This window comes from Zalophus californianus, chromosome 8 (assembly GCF_009762305.2).
Source record: "Zalophus californianus isolate mZalCal1 chromosome 8, mZalCal1.pri.v2, whole genome shotgun sequence".
In the NCBI taxonomy this organism is placed as follows: domain Eukaryota; kingdom Metazoa; phylum Chordata; class Mammalia; order Carnivora; family Otariidae; genus Zalophus; species Zalophus californianus.
Genome location: NC_045602.1, coordinates 105,139,318 through 105,159,488, shown reverse-complemented (window position 1 = coordinate 105,159,488; position 20,171 = coordinate 105,139,318). Strand labels below are relative to the sequence as shown.

Sequence of the window (20,171 nt, the reverse complement as noted above, 5' to 3'; positions counted from 1 at the left end):
GCATGGACCATGCATTTTTACACTGTTCACTGGTGTTTCCCGAATGCAGAAGGAGTATTGCTCATGGTAGAACGAATACTTCCACTATATTCTCGTAGAAAGTGCAGAAGAGTAAAAAGAAGAAAACACCCCCCCACCCGGAGTGCATTACCCCGTCTTCCGTGTCTTTTTTTTTTTTTTTAAGATTTTATTCATTTACTTGACAGAGAGAGACACAGCGAGAGAGGGAACACAAGCAGGGGGAGTGGGAGAGGGAGAAGCAGGCTTCACGTGGAGCAGGGAGCCCGATGCGGGGCTCGATCCCAGGACCCTGGGATCATGACCTGAGCTGAAGGCAGACGCTTAATGACTGAGCCACCCCGGCACCCCTCCGTGTCTTTTTTTAAACTGAAGTGAAATTCACATAATGTAAAATGAACCACTTTAAAGTGAGTGTGCAATTTAGTAGATCACAATGTTGTACAACGACCCCCCTGTCTAGTTCTAGAACGTATCCTCCTCCCCTCAAAGGAAACCCATTCCTGACTCTCTACAACCCCCACCCCAGCCACCCCAGTGTGTCTTTTTAATTCACACAGTTTTCTTCTACACACAGTTGGGCTCATACTGTTTATAGAGTTTAATGCACTGTATTTTATTTAAAATTTTTATCATATGCATTTTCTTGGTCTTTACAGTGTTTTTCTTGGGCTTTGTTGTAATTGTAAATCCCCATGATCTTGGAGGTGGATTTTCTTGGTGTTACCAGCTCTTCTTCAGAAAACTTCCAGCCCCCTGGGGGCTTCTGTGCAGAATGCGGGGGCTTTGCGGGGGACGGGTTTTCATCGCGGGGGGCCTCTCTCACTGCTGTGTGTCATGAACTTGACAGGTTTCCTAAGAAGAGACTCTGCTCTAGGCCTCACCCCCGAGCAGCTCATTTTGCCCTAATTGTGAGTGTTATCAAATGACTCCACCAAGGGAATGCAAACAAGTTCCTCTGATTGCTCCAGAAGTGTAATATGAAGTTTGGATTTCCCCTTTTGGCCCCTGGGAGAGGAAGCTGTCGCTAGCTTTAAACTGCTCCTCTACTTACCGCCCAGCCCCAGTTCTTGCTGGCAGAGACTGCCATTGTGAACATGCATTCGGATGTTTCAAGAATAGGATGCATGAGGAGATGGGTCAGAGACCTCACCTGACGTGAGATCTTGTCCCCTCTGAGTGATAAGCAGTATGATCTGGAGCGAACTTAATAGTCACAATGAGGGGCTGGCAAAGTGCAGCCCCGGGGCCAAACCCACCCCTCAGGCTGAGGTTGTATGGCTAATGAGCTCAGAATGGCTTTGACATTTTTAAAGGGTTGTTAACAAAACATCAGAACCGTACAACAGAGACTCATATGCGTCCTCCTTAAAGCCTAAACTACGTATTTGCTGGCCCTTTATAGAAATGCTGACCAGTGATCCCCAATAATTAATAATAGGAGCAGCAGGAATGGAAGTTTTTACTTTATATTGAATACCAGGGAGTGTTCAAAGTGCCTGACCATGTATTCTCTCATTTCATTCTCACAACAGTCCTCTAGGATGGGCATGGTTACCATTTTAGAGAGGAAGAAATAGGCCCAGAGAGGTTGAGTCACTTGCCCAAGGTCACACGGCCAGTAAGCAGCAGAGCTGGTGTCTTGAAGCCAGGCATGGGATTCACTCCAGATTCTGTATTCTGTCACCACGCAACAACTTCCACCTGAACCTTATAAGATTTTACTGTGCTTTTGAGGTAAAAGTTAATGTCCTCATCTGTGGGAGCTGAAATCATATAGCAGCCCTTCCCAAATTGGGGGTCTGCAAAATAACCTGCATTTCAAGGAGGCTCCCTGGTCAACGAAGCATGAGAAAGCCTTGTTGGGTTTCTTTACTGTAGCATTCAACGAAGCTCTATCATTCTGGTGTGAATCTTCACACAGGGGTACGGGAGGTTGGTATTCAGCTATTTATCAAACTTTTTTTAAATTTATTTTTGCCTATTGAAGGCACACAAATGAAAACTTTCCGGAACTACTGCTTTGCAGGAAAAAATCAACAAGCAGTGTCATAGAGGCATTCTCGGCCCAGGATTTTTCCAGAAGTATGAAAACAGTGTCATCTAGACATTCATTGATTCATCTTTACATACATATGCTTTTTATTCCATTTTCCTGCTGCCACATCCCCCCAACCCCGAAACACACACACACCTTTCTTGTTGCCTGGGAAGGTCAGGGGACTTGTCCGTAAAGGATAGAAAGGTAATGAAACTGAAACACACTGATTTAGATTCTTTTTTAGTATCTTGTATTGAAAGTCCTATCTAGCTTACGGGAGTACCTCTCGATTTGATGTGCCTGTGCTCTGTAGGTTGAGAACTCTAAGCCAGAGTTTACCGGAGATTCCCTGATTGATTATATTTATCACAGAGCCTCTGCATGGTGAGATAGCATTCATTTCTGTGTGGCTTAATTTGCCAACATCGTCCGCCGGTACATGTCATGAGGGATGTGACTTCAGGGATTATGAGTACAGGTATCAGCCAGAGAAACAACTTCATGAATACCTTTTTTTTTTTTTAAAGACTTTATTTATTTATTAGAGAGCACAAATGGAGGAGGGGAGGGGCAGAGGGAGAGGGGGAAGCAGACTCTGCTGAGCAGGGAGCTCGACACGGGGCTCGATCCGAGGACACTCAGATTATGACCCAATCCAAGGCAGAGAGGTAACTGAGCCACCCAGGCGCCCATATGAATACCTTTTAATTCACCAGCTCTTTATGCTTCTCTTACCACCAGGACTTTGCAGATTTGGCAGTTGAGCCCCCAAATGCATTTTCACAAAACTGGCTTCTGCCTGGCATAGGAGGATGCTCCTGGTTTTCTTAAAATCTTGAAATTCTTCATTTATTTGAGTTTTCCATGTGGATACCAAAAAATGTCACATAAAAGAAAGCCAGTATCTCATTTGGGTTTTGAATGAGTTCTGGAGTTTGTAGGAATGGAGCTGCTCTATTAACCTGAGTCAGAAAAGAACATCATGTATCATTTAAAGTCTGTAAGCACAAGTGGACATAAGGCCTTAATGTATTCTGAGTGTTTGGATGTACTTACATTTTCTTCAGCTGGGTCTATGAAATAAACTGACAAGAGACAAATTAACAGAAAAGACACACAGATTTATTCACTTTTAATTTATGTGCACAGAGCCTCACAGAAGGAAGTAAATACCCAAAGGAGCGGGGATATTTGGGAGTTTGTACATCCTCTGAGTAAAGGAAAGAAAGGAAGCAAAGGGCCACTTACAGGAGAGCAAATGATTTTTAGGAAAGATAAATGGGCCCTCACAAGAACAGATAGACATGAGAATTTTGTGACAATTTCTGAGTGTGGTGCCAATGTTTTGTCTTCCGGAAGGGAGGGTTAGAGCTGCTCCTGGATGGGGATTTATGACAGTGGGGTTCTTTCGGGTAAGGCCTGCTTTCAGTCAGATAAGGGATTTCAGGAATTCAGATGCCTTCAGCTCAAAATAATTTTTATACCAAAGTGTCATATTTTGGGGTGGCCTATCTTGATTCCCTTCAACAGTTTATTTATTGGAGTAGATACCTGGCATAAGATGTGATTATTTGAGACAAGTTTCTATAGATGCAATAGGACATTTTTACAGGATATCCATGAAAGCAGGCTTAGGTGATTCAAAAGTTGTCTCTTGGAATGATAATGAACAGAAACCCACTTGGTAGGGAAATTTGACACTTGAGCTTCTGAATAATGACCCAGAACAGTACAGTGTCCTCTAATTTCTTATGATTATTTAGAGGTTCTTTTCGACCTAACTACCCAGTGTTGTCAAGATAACCAGCCAGGCTGACAGACTGTTTTGACTGGCTGTGAGTGACTAAACGAATCTTGACTAGGAAAGCATAAATATTTTCCAGGCCCATCCAAATTTATCTTTTTTGGGGGGGTTGGGACAAATCTTTCTTTTTTTTTAAATTTTTTATTGTTATGTTAATCACCATACATTACATCATTAGTTTTTGATGTAGTGTTCCATGATTCATTGTTTGTGTATAACACCCAGTGCTCCACGCAGAATGTGCCCTCTTTAATACCCATCACCAGGCTAACCCATCCTCCCACCCCCTCCCCTCTAGAACCCTCAGTTTGTTTCTCAGAGTCCAAAGTCTCTCATGGTTCATCTCCCCCTCTGATTTCCCCCCTTCATTCTTCCCCTCCTGCTATCTTCTTTTTTCTTTCTTAACATATATTACATTATTTGTTTCAGAGGTACAGGTTTGTGATTCAACAGTCCTACACAATTCACAGCGCTCACCATAGCACATACCCTCCCCAATGTCTATCACCCAGCCACCCCATCCCTCCCACCCCCCACCACTCCAGCAACCCTCAGTTTGTTTCCTGAGATTAAGAATTCCTCATATCAGTGAGGTCATATGATACATGTCTTTCTCTGATTGACTTATTTCACGCAGCATAACACCCTTTAGTTCTATCCACGTCGTTGCAAATGGCAAGATCTCATTCCTTTTGATGGCTGCATAATATTCCATTGTGTCTATATACCACTTCTTTATCCATTCATCTGTCGATGGACATCTTGGCTCTTTCCACAGTTTGGCTATTGTGGACATTGCTGCTATAAACATCGGGGTGCATGTACCCCTTCGGATCCCTACATTTGTATCTTTGTGGTAAATACCCAGTAGTGCAATTGCTGGGTCGTATGGTAGCTCTATTTTCAACTGTTTGAGGAACCTCCATACTGTTTTCCAGAGTGGCTGCACCAGCTTGCATTCCCACCAACAGTGTAGGAGGGTTCCCCTTTCTCCACATCCCCGCCAACATCTGTCGTTTCCTGACTTGTTAATTTTAGCCATTCTGACTGGTGTGAGGTGGTCTCTCATTGAGGTTTTCATTGGATTTCACTGATGCCGAGCGATGTTGAGCACTTAGTCATGTGTCTGTTGGCCATATCATCCAAATTTATCTTTCACACACAGCCACACAGACCCATCTATGTTCCTGTCCAAATACTCATTCCCCATGCTCTGCAGGTGATTGAAGAATCAGGTGGCACTTAATACCTTCCTCTTTTCACCTTGATCAGCTTTTCCTCTGTGGACAGAGAACAGCAGATGAAAAACTTGTATTTTCTGGAAGACGCTTAGACCATGTCAAGAGAAAAGGGCCCCGGTTGCTCTTCCTTTTTTACTCTCTCCTGTCTTGGTTCTTTGAGATTTGAAAGTTGTATCAGAATTATTATTGACTTCCCAAGGGCCTTTGTGATTACCACTGAGTTGTCGCTCTACTGACCTTGGGTTTTGTTTTTTTGTCTTTGGTTTTGGTTTTTTTTTTTTTTTTTTTCTGAAAAATCCCCATGTGACTGTTTGGGCACCAGTTTCAGTAGGTCACTATTGGTCATTACAGGCTCCTTAATTTCCCCTTTCATCCTGGGCTTATCAACTGGATTGTATCTGGGATCGCAAGTTGAGCTTCTTTATTGTGCACGAGATTCTTCAGCCTCTCTGTTGTCTTGCACTCTGCTCTCTCTCTGGGTAGCAATTGGGGTGACTTTCAGGTTTCTCTGCCTGGTTTGTTCTTGCTGTCAGCGCTGTCATTGTCTGCCTGTTTGCCTTCTGTCCCCGGCCAGGAGAGAGTTTCCAACACTGTCACGAATATCTCCTGATGACTGCCACTCTGTACATTCTACTTGCCTTTCTCTCTCCTTAGGAGAACCCAGAGGAAGTCACTGACATGGAAGAGAAAATTGTTTTATTTTTTCTTCTTTTTTTAAAAAATTTTTTATTGTTATGTTAATCACCATATATTACATAATTTGTTTTGGTGTAGTGTTCCATGATTCATTGTTTGTTCATAACACCCAGTGCTCTATGCAGAATGTGCCCTCTTTAATACCCATCACCAGGCTAACCCATCCCCCTACGCTCCTCCCCTCTAGAAACCTCAGTTTGTTTTTCAGAGTCCATCATCTCTCCTGGTTCGTCTCCCCCTCTGACTTACTCCCCTTCATTCTTCCTCTCCTGCTATCTTCTTTTTCTTTTTTCTTAAAATATGTTGCGTTATTTGTTTCAGATCTGTGATTCAACAGTCTTACACAATTCACAGTGCTCACCATAGCACATACCCTCCCCAATGTCTATCACCCAGCCACCCCATCCCTCCCACCCCCCACCACTCCAGCAACCCTCAGTTTGTTCCTGAGATTAAGAATTCCTCATATAGAGATGAGGAAGGACACTATATCCTACTTAAAGGGTCTATCCAACAAGAAGATCTAACAATTGTAAATATCTATGCCCCGAACATGGGAGCAGCCAATTATATAAGGCAATTAATAACAAAAGCAAAGAAACACATTGACAACAATACAATAATAGTGGGGGACTTTAACACCCCCCTGACTGAAATGGACAGATCATCTAAGCAAAAGATCAACAAGGAAATAAAGACTTTAAATGACACACTGGACCAAATGGACTTCACAGACATATTCAGAACATTCCATCCCAAAGCAACGGAATATTTTTTCTTCTTAACATGATGTAGAAGTTGGTCTGTGATATACAAACATTGGTAGATCTGCTTCCATCTCATTTGAGAATGGATTCAGCATCTTAGATGAGCACATTTGAAGGGTAAAATGTGATTTTTTTTTTTTTTTTTTTTTTTTTTTTTTTTGTGAAGTCCTGCCTAAATCACCAACCTCTCTGCTCTCCTGCTTCTGGCTCTGGGGTTTGGCCATCCCTGGGCCAGGCCCTTGGCCTCTAGTACTCCTGCTGCTGTATTGGCTCTGGCCCTGGTACTGAGGCCTGATCACTGGCCCGGTGGGGGCGCAAGTGTCCTAGTTTGGGGAAACAGACCTGCATCTTGTTTCTGTACCAGTTATCTAGTAAGTGTTGTTGCCAAAGCCCAGGCTTCCAGACCTGGCCTGTTCAGATGCTGCGCTTGCCTCTGTCACAGTCCAGGGGAGCTGTTACTTCTAACTGGCTTCCATAGGGCCATCTCCTGCTGCCTAGTGAGATCCTGGAACATCACCAGCTACCGGCTTTGCTGTGGCTGGGGAACATCCATTGAGCCAACCTCCTTCTGGTCGCCTGCTCTGCTTTTGTTGTGCTCGTAACTTTCTTTAAAATACTTCAGCACGCACAGTGATGTGTGTGTGAATTTAATCCAAAACAGAGGAATGAAGATTTAAAATTCCACATGTTTTCCATTGGTGGTACTCGCCCTAAGGGTGCTTAGTTTGCATTTGAGAACTTTGAATCAACAGCTCATAGGCCATCCATTATATTTAAATTGTACCTCAATAAAATTGTTCAAAAAATGAAACCAGACAAGGCTGTCCTCCTGTGGCTACCTCCACAAGCTCTTCAATTGTCTTTATCCAAGATTAGTACCAGATGCTCTGACATTAGCACAATGTGATTGTTACTTTGGAGGCATCTGGAGGGCCTGTTAAGATGCAGGCTGCTGGGCCCCATCCCCAGCGTGGCTGAATCCATAGATTTTAGGTGGGGCCTGAGAGTTGGCATTTCTACTACACTCCTGTGGGATATGCTCAGAGGACCACTTGGGAAAATCTGGCATAACGGGGAATGGGACTGCTTTTTCATCAGTGGACTTCTTAGCAATGTACAAGATACGTGATTTTTCTAGAAATAATGTACAAACACTGCTACTCTTGTGTGAACAGGGCACAGAAGGTCAAACCAGCCCCCATGGCCTCTCTTGGACCATTGCAGGAAATGTAGACTCTTCAGCACAGACACTAGACCTATTGAATCCAAATCTGTACTTGAACAAAATTCCCAAGTGATCCAAACGCATGGTAAAATTGGGAAAATACTGACCTCAACCAATGTAGCACACATGGTCTGGTTCAGTGGTTCTCCACTGTAGATTCACATTAGAATTATCTACAGTCTCTAAAAGGTAGATTGACAGTCCAACTGGGCTCAGATTGTTAATGAGAATCTCCAGGAGAGGCATCCAGGCTTCTGAAATGTCTTATAAGCTCCCCAGGGGTTCTAAGGTACAACTAGGTCTGGGAGCTACTAGTCTGGTCTCTGAGTAATAGCCACATAGTATTCTTATAATAGTGTCCCAGCTGGAAAGGTCTTTTGCTTGGCCTGTCTTCGAAGTTCAGTACTGACAATTTAATGGCAACTAATACCTTATCCTAACAAAAATCATTTCATTTCCCTTACATGTATAGGCCCATAAGAGAAAATGTATAGAGTTCTACCTACAGTGTCTTTACAGTCTAATAAGCCTCTTTAAAGCTCAAATGCCTTCCTAAAATCAAGTTTCTGGTTGAATATAAAGATAGAGTTACTCCGCTCTGATTCTTCATCTGGAGATTGGTGAAATGAAGCAATTTTACATCCCAAGCACCTTAAAAAGAGTCTTATCTTGCTGCAACATTGGACCCTGTGGAAATCTTGGAAAGCTTCATAGTTTGCCTCTGGTGCATGGTTTTAGGGGAGGAAAAATGAATTTCCCTCTACCTTTCTGGGTTCCTGGCTGAGACACCCACCTCTAATAAGAGAGAGATTAACAGGAGAAAAAAATCTAATTACATGTGTCCAGGAACCCACAAGACACGAAAGGCTCTCTGATAATCAGGTAATTGAGGTGTGCATGCCATCCTGAGCTGAGGAGAAAGAGGCTAAGGGTCTGGGGCTTTAGAGGCAAGTAAGACAATTCACAGGAAGATGGGAAGGACAAATGTTTGGAAACAAATGATTATCATGCCCCGTGGTGAAGGACGTTCTTGTGTTTAAAAAAAAAAAAAGTTATTTTTGGTAATAGCTCTCTTCCTGGTACAGGTCTCTATCTAAATTCTTTTAGGCAGTTAAGAGAGAGGTAAAAAGCTCTTCTTGAGTTTACCGGTCCTTGATTATCTTCAGCTCAAAATAAGCCACATGCCAAAACGGCACACTCTGGGATGGCCTGCCCTGAACCCCATCAGTAAAATGAGTCTTATTACCGGAACTCACCATACAAAGGAATCAGCTCTGTATTTCACATTATATAAATTCCTGGCTTATGTTGTTTGAGCAAATGACAACTAATTAACTGTTAGAACAATTAAGTACCTTGAGAATAGTCAACTGAGATCTGCCTTGATTTTTTTTCTGATTCCCCATTTACTTAAAAAACCCAAACAAAAGCTCTGCATGGATCAGGTTTATGAGTGACAGGTAACAAGAAGGTCCCATATTTTAAACATCTCAGATGGCCCCATCCGCTGATTCTTTTCACAGCACGGACATCGAGAGGTGAAAGTCACTCCTTGCCTCCTTTTGTTTACACATGCAAGCGATTGAACCCACGTGTGTAGGTCACCATTTCCATGCTAGTGAATGCAAATTTGTTCAGCCCAGGTAGGGAGGGATAGGACAAAAACAAGGTAAATCAGGAACTGGAGGAGAGCTCTTTCCAGGGTCCTTGCTAGAAGACCAGATATCCCAGCCAAGGGCACTGTGGGAAACCATTGGCTCCCATAGGAAACCAGACCCAGATCTTTCTAGGTGGGCAATGGAAGTAGATACTTCAGGTGGGGAAGGACCCTTCTTCTAGATCTGTGCTTCTCAAACTGGGATGTGTACATGACTCACCTTGGGATCTTATTAAATGAAGATTCTGACCCAGTGAGTTTGGGTGGGATGAGACCTGAGAGTCTGTGGTTCTAACCAGCAACCCGGACATGTTGGTGCTATTGGTCTAGGAGCCAACCTCCTGACTGAGCGGCATGGGTTCAGAACAGTACCTTTATATGTGAATTTGCAAAAGAGCCGTTTGGAAAGCTCACTTCCACACAGGTTTCTCTTCCCCAGCCCTGGAGACAGATTTCATAGACAAGGCCTGCTGATTTGCCTTTTAACAATTCCCAGGTGATGCTGCTAGTCCCTGGACTATGCGTGACAAGTCTGTAGTTAACTTGGAACAGACTTAGTAAGATGACTCTGCCTCTTCTACCAGTAGCCTCCTCTTTGAGAGCAAAGAATCACACACCAAGAGATGAAGGAAGATGCCACTGAGTCTTCCCTTTGGAGAAAAAATGACGTAGCATACTCGGAGAGTATCACAGGGTCTGTGTTATTTTTTGCTTTGACAACATGCTGTTTTGACTGAAGACTGAAAAGGATGCTTCTGGAACAAAATCTAGAGACAAGATTGAGCTAAAAGTACAACAGCTCTACCTGGGGCTGTGCTGAGTGGCAAGTAATGGGACTAGTTATTTTAGGATGACAGAGCTATATGTGCATTAAAAAAAAAAAAAAAAGGCTAAGAGCTCAAATACCAAAATGTTGTCAGTGGCTAGCTCTTGATGTCAGCAGTGGGATTTGGGGTGATGTTCACTTATTGCTGTATACTTTTTTGCTTTACATTTTTCTGCAAAGGACATTTAAATACTTCCATAACTTTAAAAAACCCCCTACCAAATGTTTTTAAAGGGAAAAAGGGAGGTATACACCCTGTGTAAATTCAATTTTTTTGGTTTGGTTTTGTTATGTCTGTGACCTTCTGCTGCTTTTTTCAGTGGGAAAGGGATTGTTTTGTCCATGACAGTCCAGTGTCCCAGGGGCAAAGGAGACAGCTAAGGGCGAGGCTACGCCATTTGCCTGGAAAATGGACGCCCGCCTGCTTGGTGAGAACAAGGAGTCCCAGAGGAGAGGTTGTAAGTCCCTAGGAGAAAATTAGAGGCAGCTTGTCTTCTTCCCTCCTTTTCTCCTAAGCCCACAAGAGTCCCTGGAAGGACCTTTCTTGTCCTTCTCCTTAGAAGGGCTGAAATAAGCTTTAAGTTAGAATTGGAAAAGATTAAGAAATCAAGAGAACAACCTGCTGGGGAAGGGGAGAAACTACTGATTTGGACATCCGACTTCAATGGATCCTTTGGGCTGGTTTCCCTGCCTCCAGGTTGCATGGGCCTACTCAGCATGGCCGGACCAGAGGGAGGCACCCAGCGTAGTAAGAATCCTATCAGGAGCCTGTCAACATTGAGCTGATGAGTGTGCTCAACGTGCGTCAGGGAATGATCTTTCTAGAAACATGCAGCCCTGGGCTTGAAGATGCACCTTTTAGGGCATTATGTAGACTCTTAACATAATGTGCTTATTTTCAGCAATTCAAGGAAACATATTTAAGTCACAGGTTTTTGTGTTTTTTTTTTCTTCTGTTAGTCTGGAAACATTCAACAAAGTTCATATGCATCTAGTTCACCCCCAGTACAACTTTTCAGCTAAACTCTAGGGCTCTACTGACACCTGCTGGCATTTCATCTACTTTGTTAAAAACTACAAAAGAAAACGCTCAACATATTTCCTAAAGTCTCTTGGTCTTAATATGCCAGGTGTCCATTACCTGGAAGACAATGGAGAGAAGGAAAGGCCTGTTGGGACTTGTCCACGTCATGGGGGGAGATGTGTGAACAAGCCTTAAGGAAGGGCAGACAACAGAGCCTGTCAGCCTTCTGCCATCTGATCTTGGGCAAGGCCCTTGACCCTCACTTTCATCATCACAAAGAGAAGCAGCAACAACCTCTCCCACCCCGGGGCCCTTTAGGGCCTGTGAGGATTCCAGTGGCATTTCCTACTAACTAAAACATGAGTACTGTCCCTCGAGTGCTGACCTCAGAGGTCACTCCCGGAGACCTTCCTGTCACAATAAACAAGGTTCTTCACCAGCATTATATTTTCAAAAGATGGATGAGTTGTTTAAGCCTCCTAAAAGTCTGGTATCTCTGTAGTTTATTTTTAGGAACAACTAAATCAGAATGCTCAGAAAAAGCCAGTGAACAGTCTCAGAAATTGCCCAGTTTTTTGCCCTAGGAAACCATGGACTCTGTTTTGTGTTTTGGAACACGTAACAAGCCTTCAGGTTGAGAAAATGTTGCCAGTGAATGCCAACCTAATTATTTATGTTTTTCTGTCTCCTCTTGGGAAACGCTGCGTGAGCCTGTGGTTTGTTAGGCCAACAACAGGATATTTGATGGTCCCCAGGGAATTATAGTCCCATATTTAGCCTGACAGAGGAAGTAAAGGCTGATGATGAAAATAATAAGGCATTTCTTTAATGCTACTAGTGCCTTCCTTCCTCCTCCCTCAGAATCCTGGTGTCACCATCAGGAGGCTTTCGATGCTATTTATGGTCCTCAGGAAATGGCCCTTTTTAGTTGTGGAAGGAAACTGACCTCTTCTGGCTCCTAAGTCCTCCTTCAGAAAACTGTTAGGTCTGACTGGAGCATAAAGAGGAAAGCCAAAACTGTCCATTAGACTCCTGTCCGTTGGGATGACTATTCTCAAAATGAAAACAAAGCAGGAAAAAAAAAAGTGTCGACAAGGACTTGAAGAAATTGGAACCCACGTGCACTGTTGGCGGGAATATAAAATGATACAGCTGTGTCACAGAATGGTGGTTTTCCTCAAAAAATGAAAAATAGAATTACTGTAGGATCCAGTAATTCTGCTTCAGAGTATATACCCCAAAGAATTGAAGGCAGGAACTTCAAGAGATACTGGTATACCCGTGTTCATAGAAGCATCAATCACAATAGCTGCCATTAATCAGAGTAGCAAGCCAGGTGTTCATCAACAGATGAAGGGAAGCCAAATGTGGTCTACACAGCGAATGGAGTATTATTCAGCCTTTAAAAAGAAGGAAATTCTGACACAGGCTGTGATCTGGCTGAGCCTTGAGGACATGCCAGTCAAATCAAAGGGCAAATACTGTATGATTTGTTTTTATAAAGAACTTAGGATAGGCAGATTCATAGAGACAGAAAGTAAAATGGTGGTTGCTAGGGTTGGACAGGGAGAAGAAACTGAGGAGTTGTGTAATGGGGACAGAGTTTCAGTTTTGCAAGAAGAAAAGAGTTCTGGAGATGGATGGTGGTGAAGGTTGCACACAACGTGAATGTTACTTAATGCCTTTGAACTGTTCGCTTAAAAATGGTTCCAATGATAAATTTAATGTTATTTGCATTTTATCACAATGAATTAAAACCACACACACTTTACAGAACTTAGTCTTTACCTCTGGCCCTTGCAATGACTAAATCACTAGCCCACGTTAAACCTGGTAATACTGTGCAGGGCTGTCTGATAGAACCTTCTGTGTCGACGGAGATGTTCTTCATCTGAGCTGTCCAATGTGGTAGGCACCAGCCCCGTGTCGGCTTTCGAGCACTTGATATGTGATGAGTGAAATGGAGGCACTGAATTTTACTTTTATTCAGTTTAAAGTTAAACAGCCACATGTGGCTAGTGGACAGTGTAGGTAGACTATCCATCTGTACTACTATCTGTGCCCAAATATTTTCCCTTCCTCAGCACAGAGGAGTTGGCCTTAATGCACAGGCCAGCCTTTTCTAGTTGAATGTCCTTACTAGACCCAAATTCCTTTACTGCCGTGTACAGTCTTCCTTCACTTTTCCTTGTAAATCCATGGAGTGATGTTATGAACTAAAACTGAGGTCCAAGTCCTTATACAGAAATTATGTAAGGGCTTCACTATTTGCACTGGATACCCCGGCAATCAGTGCATGCTTTACTTTTTAAGGCTCTGCTGGAAATCACAGACAGGTAAGATATGTAACAAATTCTTAGATTGAAATAGAATCACACGATAAAATTGATGAACCCCAAACACATTTGTCCTCTAAAATGGGAATAGCTAGATATGTCATCATGTACTGTATAACGTTGCTTAGAAATAATGAAGGTTGCCAGTGGCTGAAAAAGGATTTCTATTTAAACAGGCTGCAAATAGAAGGTTTAACAAGTCAATCAGTGGGCAGCGTTCCTTTGTGACAACCCAGTGTTTAATGATGCTCTAGATGTTACATTTATCTTCATGGAAAGAACGAAAGATGTTTATTAAAGAATAAAGTATGGCATGCAAAATGAAGATTGCTCTGTGGCAGGGAGGAGATAAAAGAAGAGTTTACATTATTCTTATACCAAATGAATATGGGCTGTTTAATAAAAACCACCATTTTCAGTTCCTGTGGTGTTGCTCACCAGGAATGCTTTTTCTTTCTCTTTCAGCAATGGGTAGAAGGACTGAGATCAATCATACACAACTTCAGGGCCAACAATGTCAGTCCAATGACCTGCCTCAAGAAACAGTGAGTTTTATTTACATCGCTCTTTGTTCTTGGCTGTGAAAAAGCAAAAGGTCAGATTAGGAGATGAAGCCTTCGTATATGGCCAGGCCACACTGTCCTTGCCTTCCCTTCCGTGCTCCCGACCCTGGAAAGGAAGTTCCCAACACACACCTGGACCCTTCATGCCACTTGGCAGGGCACGTGTGATCAACCCGTAGCCCAAACTGATAAGAAAGGAATGATTGATGGCAGGAAGATGCTGGAACTTCAGTATCCTCTGGGTCATTGGCCCCAGACAACAGTTCTCCATGCCTGGGGCCATAGTTGGGAGCTGTTGTAGTAACTGGAGGCTCTGTTGTGTGAGACAAAACTGGGGAGTGTGGCCAAGAGAAGCACTTATAAAAGCACCCATTTCTAGAGTCAAAAAGGAGCACTGGCCCCAGGGACTGTTCAGCACCCAGTCAGGGATCCAAATGTACTGGCCTTACCCCAGCTCACAGTATCCAAAATCCAGAGGGATGCCACCGTGGTAGATTTTTAACCCATCCCAAGTTATTCCATCAAGGTGATGTGACAGTTACTCAAGTAGAGAGCCTAGCCAAAGCCAAAGTCAGCCTGTTTAAAAAGCAGCAATTGGTGCAGGAAGGGGGCTGCCCGCCATCATGGGGCAATTGGCAGGCAATTGTAGGTGCAGAAGGGAACTACACTGAGAAATTACAGGAATAAGCCTGCACTCGCAACCAGCACCAAGGGTGTGATTCCTTGGACTGTCCAGCAGGAGGAAGAGAGGTCAGCCCTTTGGCTACTTTCACCCTTAGTTTTGGTCCCTTTGGCAGGTGCTTGACGAGTACAGGCTCTTGACTATAATCCCAGCTTAGCCACTTAGTTCTTGGGTGACCCTTGGCAAGTTCTTAGCCTCGTGCCTTACTGTTCTTAATCTGTGAATGGAGAAGGTGACCAGAATTTATTTTACAAGATTACCACACAGATGTAATGAGGTCCTGGAAAACGCCCAGCCCAGGTCCTCCTTCATTCAGTATTAGTGATTTTGATTATTATGCCAGCCCTCCGGTTTTCTTTCCATCGTCTTAGTAGGGGGTAGTTAATCTTGTAAATACCCATTTGTCGTGCAGCTGCTTCTTTTCCTCTGCAGTTGCTGTGGCATGTTTTCTTAGAAATAAAGAGCAACAATGGATATTTGACATTCCACTTTGGGCATTGATAGAATCCCGAAGGATCTGAGACTTTGAGAATGCCCACTTAGACCTGAGGGACCCCAGTATCTGTAGGTGGACACCAGGTCTTATCTGTCCTCATTGGCGTCCTGCTGGTATCCCTTTATGGAGCTGGTGTTCACCCATCCACCAGCTGCCATGAGGGTTAGCTCATCAAGAGGTCACACCTGCCCACTTCTGCAGAGAATGACCCTGTGCTGAAAGGGGAGTCACTGTGCCCAGGAGACTGCACTCCTCTCTTTTCCTGTGGGAAGCCCATGGCCCATAATGGGCTGGAACAGGATACAAAAGGCCAGCCCCCATGTCACCAAGTCTGGTGCACATCACGCTCCAGAGCTCCCCCTGGCGTCAGGCTAAAGCACCAGTGGAGACCACAACTTTGTGTGACTGTTCTGCTCCTTTCTGCTTCCCTCACACCCATTGTTTTGAAAACATTCTCTGAAAAGGAGTCACTTGGGCCTCTAGGAGATTGCCAGAAGACAGAAACTACCAGATTGTCCTATTATGCTCATTGTTAGAATATTATTGGCTGGAATCCATGAGAATGTGAGTTAATAGCTAAGAACAGTCCCAGCACCTACGAATGAATGTTCTGGGTCCCTGTGTGTCCAGAAAGCCTGGGGAAAGCAAGGAGTTGCTTACCATCAATGTGAGTTGATGAACTTCTCTTCCTCTTGGAAATTAAGGAAGGTGCCCATTCGATCTGTGCTTTGCTGCACTGGGAGCAGGGAGTGAGGGTCCCCATGGGTCCTCAGGACAAGGCTGGCTGGTGTCACCGTGCAGTTGCATTTCCACCTTAGTAAAGATTATTAAAGAGCAATAATCAAGGATGAGACCAATCACCAAAAATTACCTACAATTTGTTTTGCTCAGTGCAAGCACCCAAATTTCTAGTTCATCTAGGGTTGCTGGGAAAAATACAGAATTCCCAGTTAAATTTAAATTTCAGATAAGTAATAGTTTTTGAGTATAAGCATATTCTGTGCAGTATTTGGAACATACTTGTAAAAAAAATTGTTGTTTTTCTGAAATTCAAATTTAACCGAGAGTCCTGTATTTATATTTGCTAAACCTGACAACCATAAATTCATCTCACAGTATATTATTGTCTCTGGTTTTCAGAATAAATGTTTTGTTTGAATGAACTTTCTTTTAAAGTTGTTAACTGGACTGAAGTGTTCCTCCTAAGAAACATTAAAACAGTGTTGTTATGGTTGTTTTCCAGCTGGATGAAATTGGCATTTATGACCAACACAAATGGTAAAATTCCAGTTAGGAGGTAAGTCCATCGTTTCTGTCTATATTCCATATCCTAGGCTGACCCTTGTGATACCAGACCAAAGAGAGAGCCCATCACAAGTGCTTGTTAATTGCTTTCACTGAAGATATTTCTGGAAGCTTGGTTTAAATCACTCCATCAAATGCCGTGTTTAATTTGTAAAAATCATTTGTGGATGTAAAGTTGCATTTTTCTTCAGAACTAGTAGCATTAACTCTACTTCGATAAAGAACATCTGAAGATGTAGCAGATTTCTTTTTAATCTTCAAATACGTGGGTTTTTAGGATTTTAATGTCTTTCATCTTCTTACCCTGAGCAACCATTAGCTAAAATGAAAGAAGTTTGTACTGTGCACCTTCTGTGGAAGTGTATAGACTGTGTCTTCAGAAGAGTGGTACCTCTGGACAGTGCTTCTCATTCTGGGCCTTGCTGTTCCTTTGGTGGGTGGGGCAAATGGACGCCTTTGGCTTCTGGCCACTTGGTCTCTAGGTGTACTCTCCCTGACACCATGCACTTTTCAGAGCTGTCACTTTTTCCCCTTGCTCTGCCCAAGGTAACAGTGACAGTGAAAAAAAAAAATGGCAGTAAAGCCTGAATGGAATCAAGAATGAAAAGAACAGGGGCACCTGGGTGGCTCAGTCAGTTAAGCGTCCGACTCTTGATTTCAGCTCAAGCCATGATCTTAGGGAGATCAAGCCCCAAATGGGGCTCTGTGCTGAGCATGGAGCCTGCTTAAAATTCTCTCTCTCCCTCTGTCCCTCCCCCACCCCCACTTGAGTGCATTATCTTAGAGATAAAATTAATAAATAGATCTTAAGAAAGAAGAATGAAGAAAACATGAACTATATTTGTCTTCCACATGTTCTCTTTTAAAAAAAAAATTCTATTTAGAGAGAGAGCATGAGTGAATCGGGGGAGGGGCAGAGGGAGAGAGAGAATCCTGAAGCAGACTTCCCACTGAATGTGGAGCTGATGCGGAGCTCAAACCCAAGACCCTGAGATCATGACCTGAGCCAAAATCAAGAGTCAGTCACTTAACAGACTGAACCACCCAGGCGCCCCTCCAACATGTCCTCTTTAATACTTAAGCTAATATGTTTCATCCTCTGAGGATTCCCAATGCTTCCCTCTTTTCTGCCTCTCTATTCCATTTCTGGTGTTAGGATTTACTAATAGTCTGTGGGGACATTTTGAGATGGTAGTGATAGGGATTCTTTACCAAACACTCCTAGTATCTTTTTGGTTGGTGTTTGTGTAAGCACTTCATGGAAATTCCAGAAGCTGGAGTGGACTGCAGAGCATCAGCTGTCCACATGAAACCAGGAATGTGTTTGGATTCATGAGCCTAAGCCCACAGCTGAATTAATCATGGGTTCCCTAGATACCAACCCCGTCTTCTAGAATTCTCCAGACTTAGGTTCATGTTGACCTCCTGTCTGGACACCACTTTAGTGAAGAAGCCAACTGACAAACAACAACAAACAAAACCCAGAGCTACTGGGTAGAGTCTTGTCTTGGAACTGTTGTATCTGTCAGACACGAGGCAAGCAGGTCACCAACTGATAGCATTTGAGCAAATGCATTCAAGCAGTGGCATGCTGATCACACTTAGCCATTTTTGACTTTTCTACACCTCCCTCTCTGCCCAGCCACCTCATTCTGCCTTGAAGCTTCCATTCTGTATCCCTAGGAGATTATCTCCATACTCTCTCAAAATTATTCTTTTCACATTTAACAGAATCATCCTAGGGGCATCTGGGGGGCTTAGTCGGTTAAGCATCTGACTTTGGCTCAGGTCATGATCCTGGTGTCCTGGGATTGAGCCCCGGGGAGCCTGCCTCTCCCTCTCCCGCTCCCCCCTGCTTGTGCTCTCTCGTTCTCTCTCAAATCAATAAAATCTTAAACAGAATTGTCCTAGAGGCCATTATTTTAATTCTGTGCTCTATAACAACCTATGTGACAGAACTGGAATATCAATGAGAAAATTAAAAGCATACAAATCATAAGGAAGACCGTGGGCAGTATTTTTACTTAACCTTTTATTAAGGGCTTACCAAGTCGTAGACCTCATACATTGTTGTGGTCTTTATAGATCTACATGTAGGATTCTCCTTTTTATTAACTTACTAGCAAATCAATTTTATGTCTGAACATAAAGAAAGTAGAACCTTTTAAAAAAAAAATGCCCTGTTAGCACCTTTGACTGATAATTGTTGGCAAAGATACTTTACACTGATCCTTTTTTTTTTTTTTTAAATCCTTTGCTCTGTTGAGCAATAGCAGGACAATTATTTTAATATATCCCAGCATCCTACAGCTACTGCCCAATATATAGTACGTTTTTCTTTAAAATCTATATTGAATTAAGAAGTCCAAACTTAGTACAGACAGCAGTGTGGAGAACAGAAATTTATGTTGGATCTGCTTTTACATACTTTACCGTCCTGTTTTTTCTTCCAAGATAAGGTTCAGGAAATGGACAAAGTAGAAACACATAGATTGCAATCAAAGCACTTCTAACTAACAATTCTGGTTTATCCTCCTAATCAAGCCATTGTTAGACAAGCTTGGAAGTTTTTTTTATGGTTTCAAAGATCTTTATCGGTATGTTCACATACAAAATTATTACCATCCTTTTGTGATTTTCTTTAGCTCTCTTTGACATGAACACTTTGGTGCCTGCCAGTATTAACAGGTGTTTGACACAAGACATCTGTGATTTGGGGGCAGTTTGTTCAGAGTTGATGGAGAATTGACACCAAGCCAAAGAAAAGCGGATGAGTCCCCTGGTAGATGAGCTGCCAAGGGCTAGGTGGAAATTGTTCTGAATGTTTTAATGGATATGAAGAGTAAACACTTTTAAAATGTCATTTCATCACTATCATTCTGGAGTTCTTAAAATGGAAACTATTAGTATAGTGTGCATACTGTTAAAAGGGATCTGGCTTCATAGTTGTTCCATCACTTGGGAATGGCCCCCACTCTTGAGTATTAGCTGAAATTTAATATCCAGGAAGTTGCTGGAATGATTAATGAAGAAAGTCTTACTCTTTATCTCCCTCTTTTCTTTCCATGTGTATAATCTTATGCAATCTGCCTTTCTCTCAAACTTACAAATTCACACTCGGTTTATCTTCCCGCCCAGACCAAAGCTTTGAAAGTCACTCTTTTCTTTGCCATTTCCTATTCCTTGAAACCTGGAGTTGGAACCAGTGGCTAGAGAGTCAGGAAATGATAGCCAAACATTAATTGTGGGCTCTGGCTGGAAGTAGTCTTAAAGGAGACCGTTGTATCAAAGAAGGCTGAGAGCTTTGGCTATGGTCGTGGAAGCCCAGCTCCTGTGTAACCATCTCTGTCCCAAAGGCTTAGCTCATCTGTGAAGGGAATAGGACTCTACTGAGGCTTCACGGCATGAGTCCTCCCTGAGTGTTTCAAGAGATGGTGTTAAAACCATGGAGTAACAATGAATCATGGATCACTACATCAGAAACTAATGA

At 42.9% G+C, this 20,171-nt stretch overlaps 1 protein-coding gene across 14 annotated transcripts in view; it reads left to right on the top strand.

Moving 5' to 3' along the window:
* Positions 1–20,171, top strand: part of PLCB4 (phospholipase C beta 4) — a 414,002-nt gene that overhangs the window by 281,786 nt on the left and 112,045 nt on the right. For all 14 annotated transcript variants that reach the window (XR_003524780.1, XM_027623038.1, XM_027623041.1 and 11 more), the window contains 2 exons: positions 14,101–14,180; positions 16,620–16,673. Coding sequence is in view for 13 of the 14 variants with exons in the window: in XM_027623038.1 (XP_027478839.1) it covers positions 14,101–14,180; positions 16,620–16,673 (134 nt within the window). In the remaining variant the exon portion in view is untranslated. The remainder of the gene's footprint in view (positions 1–14,100; positions 14,181–16,619; positions 16,674–20,171) is intronic.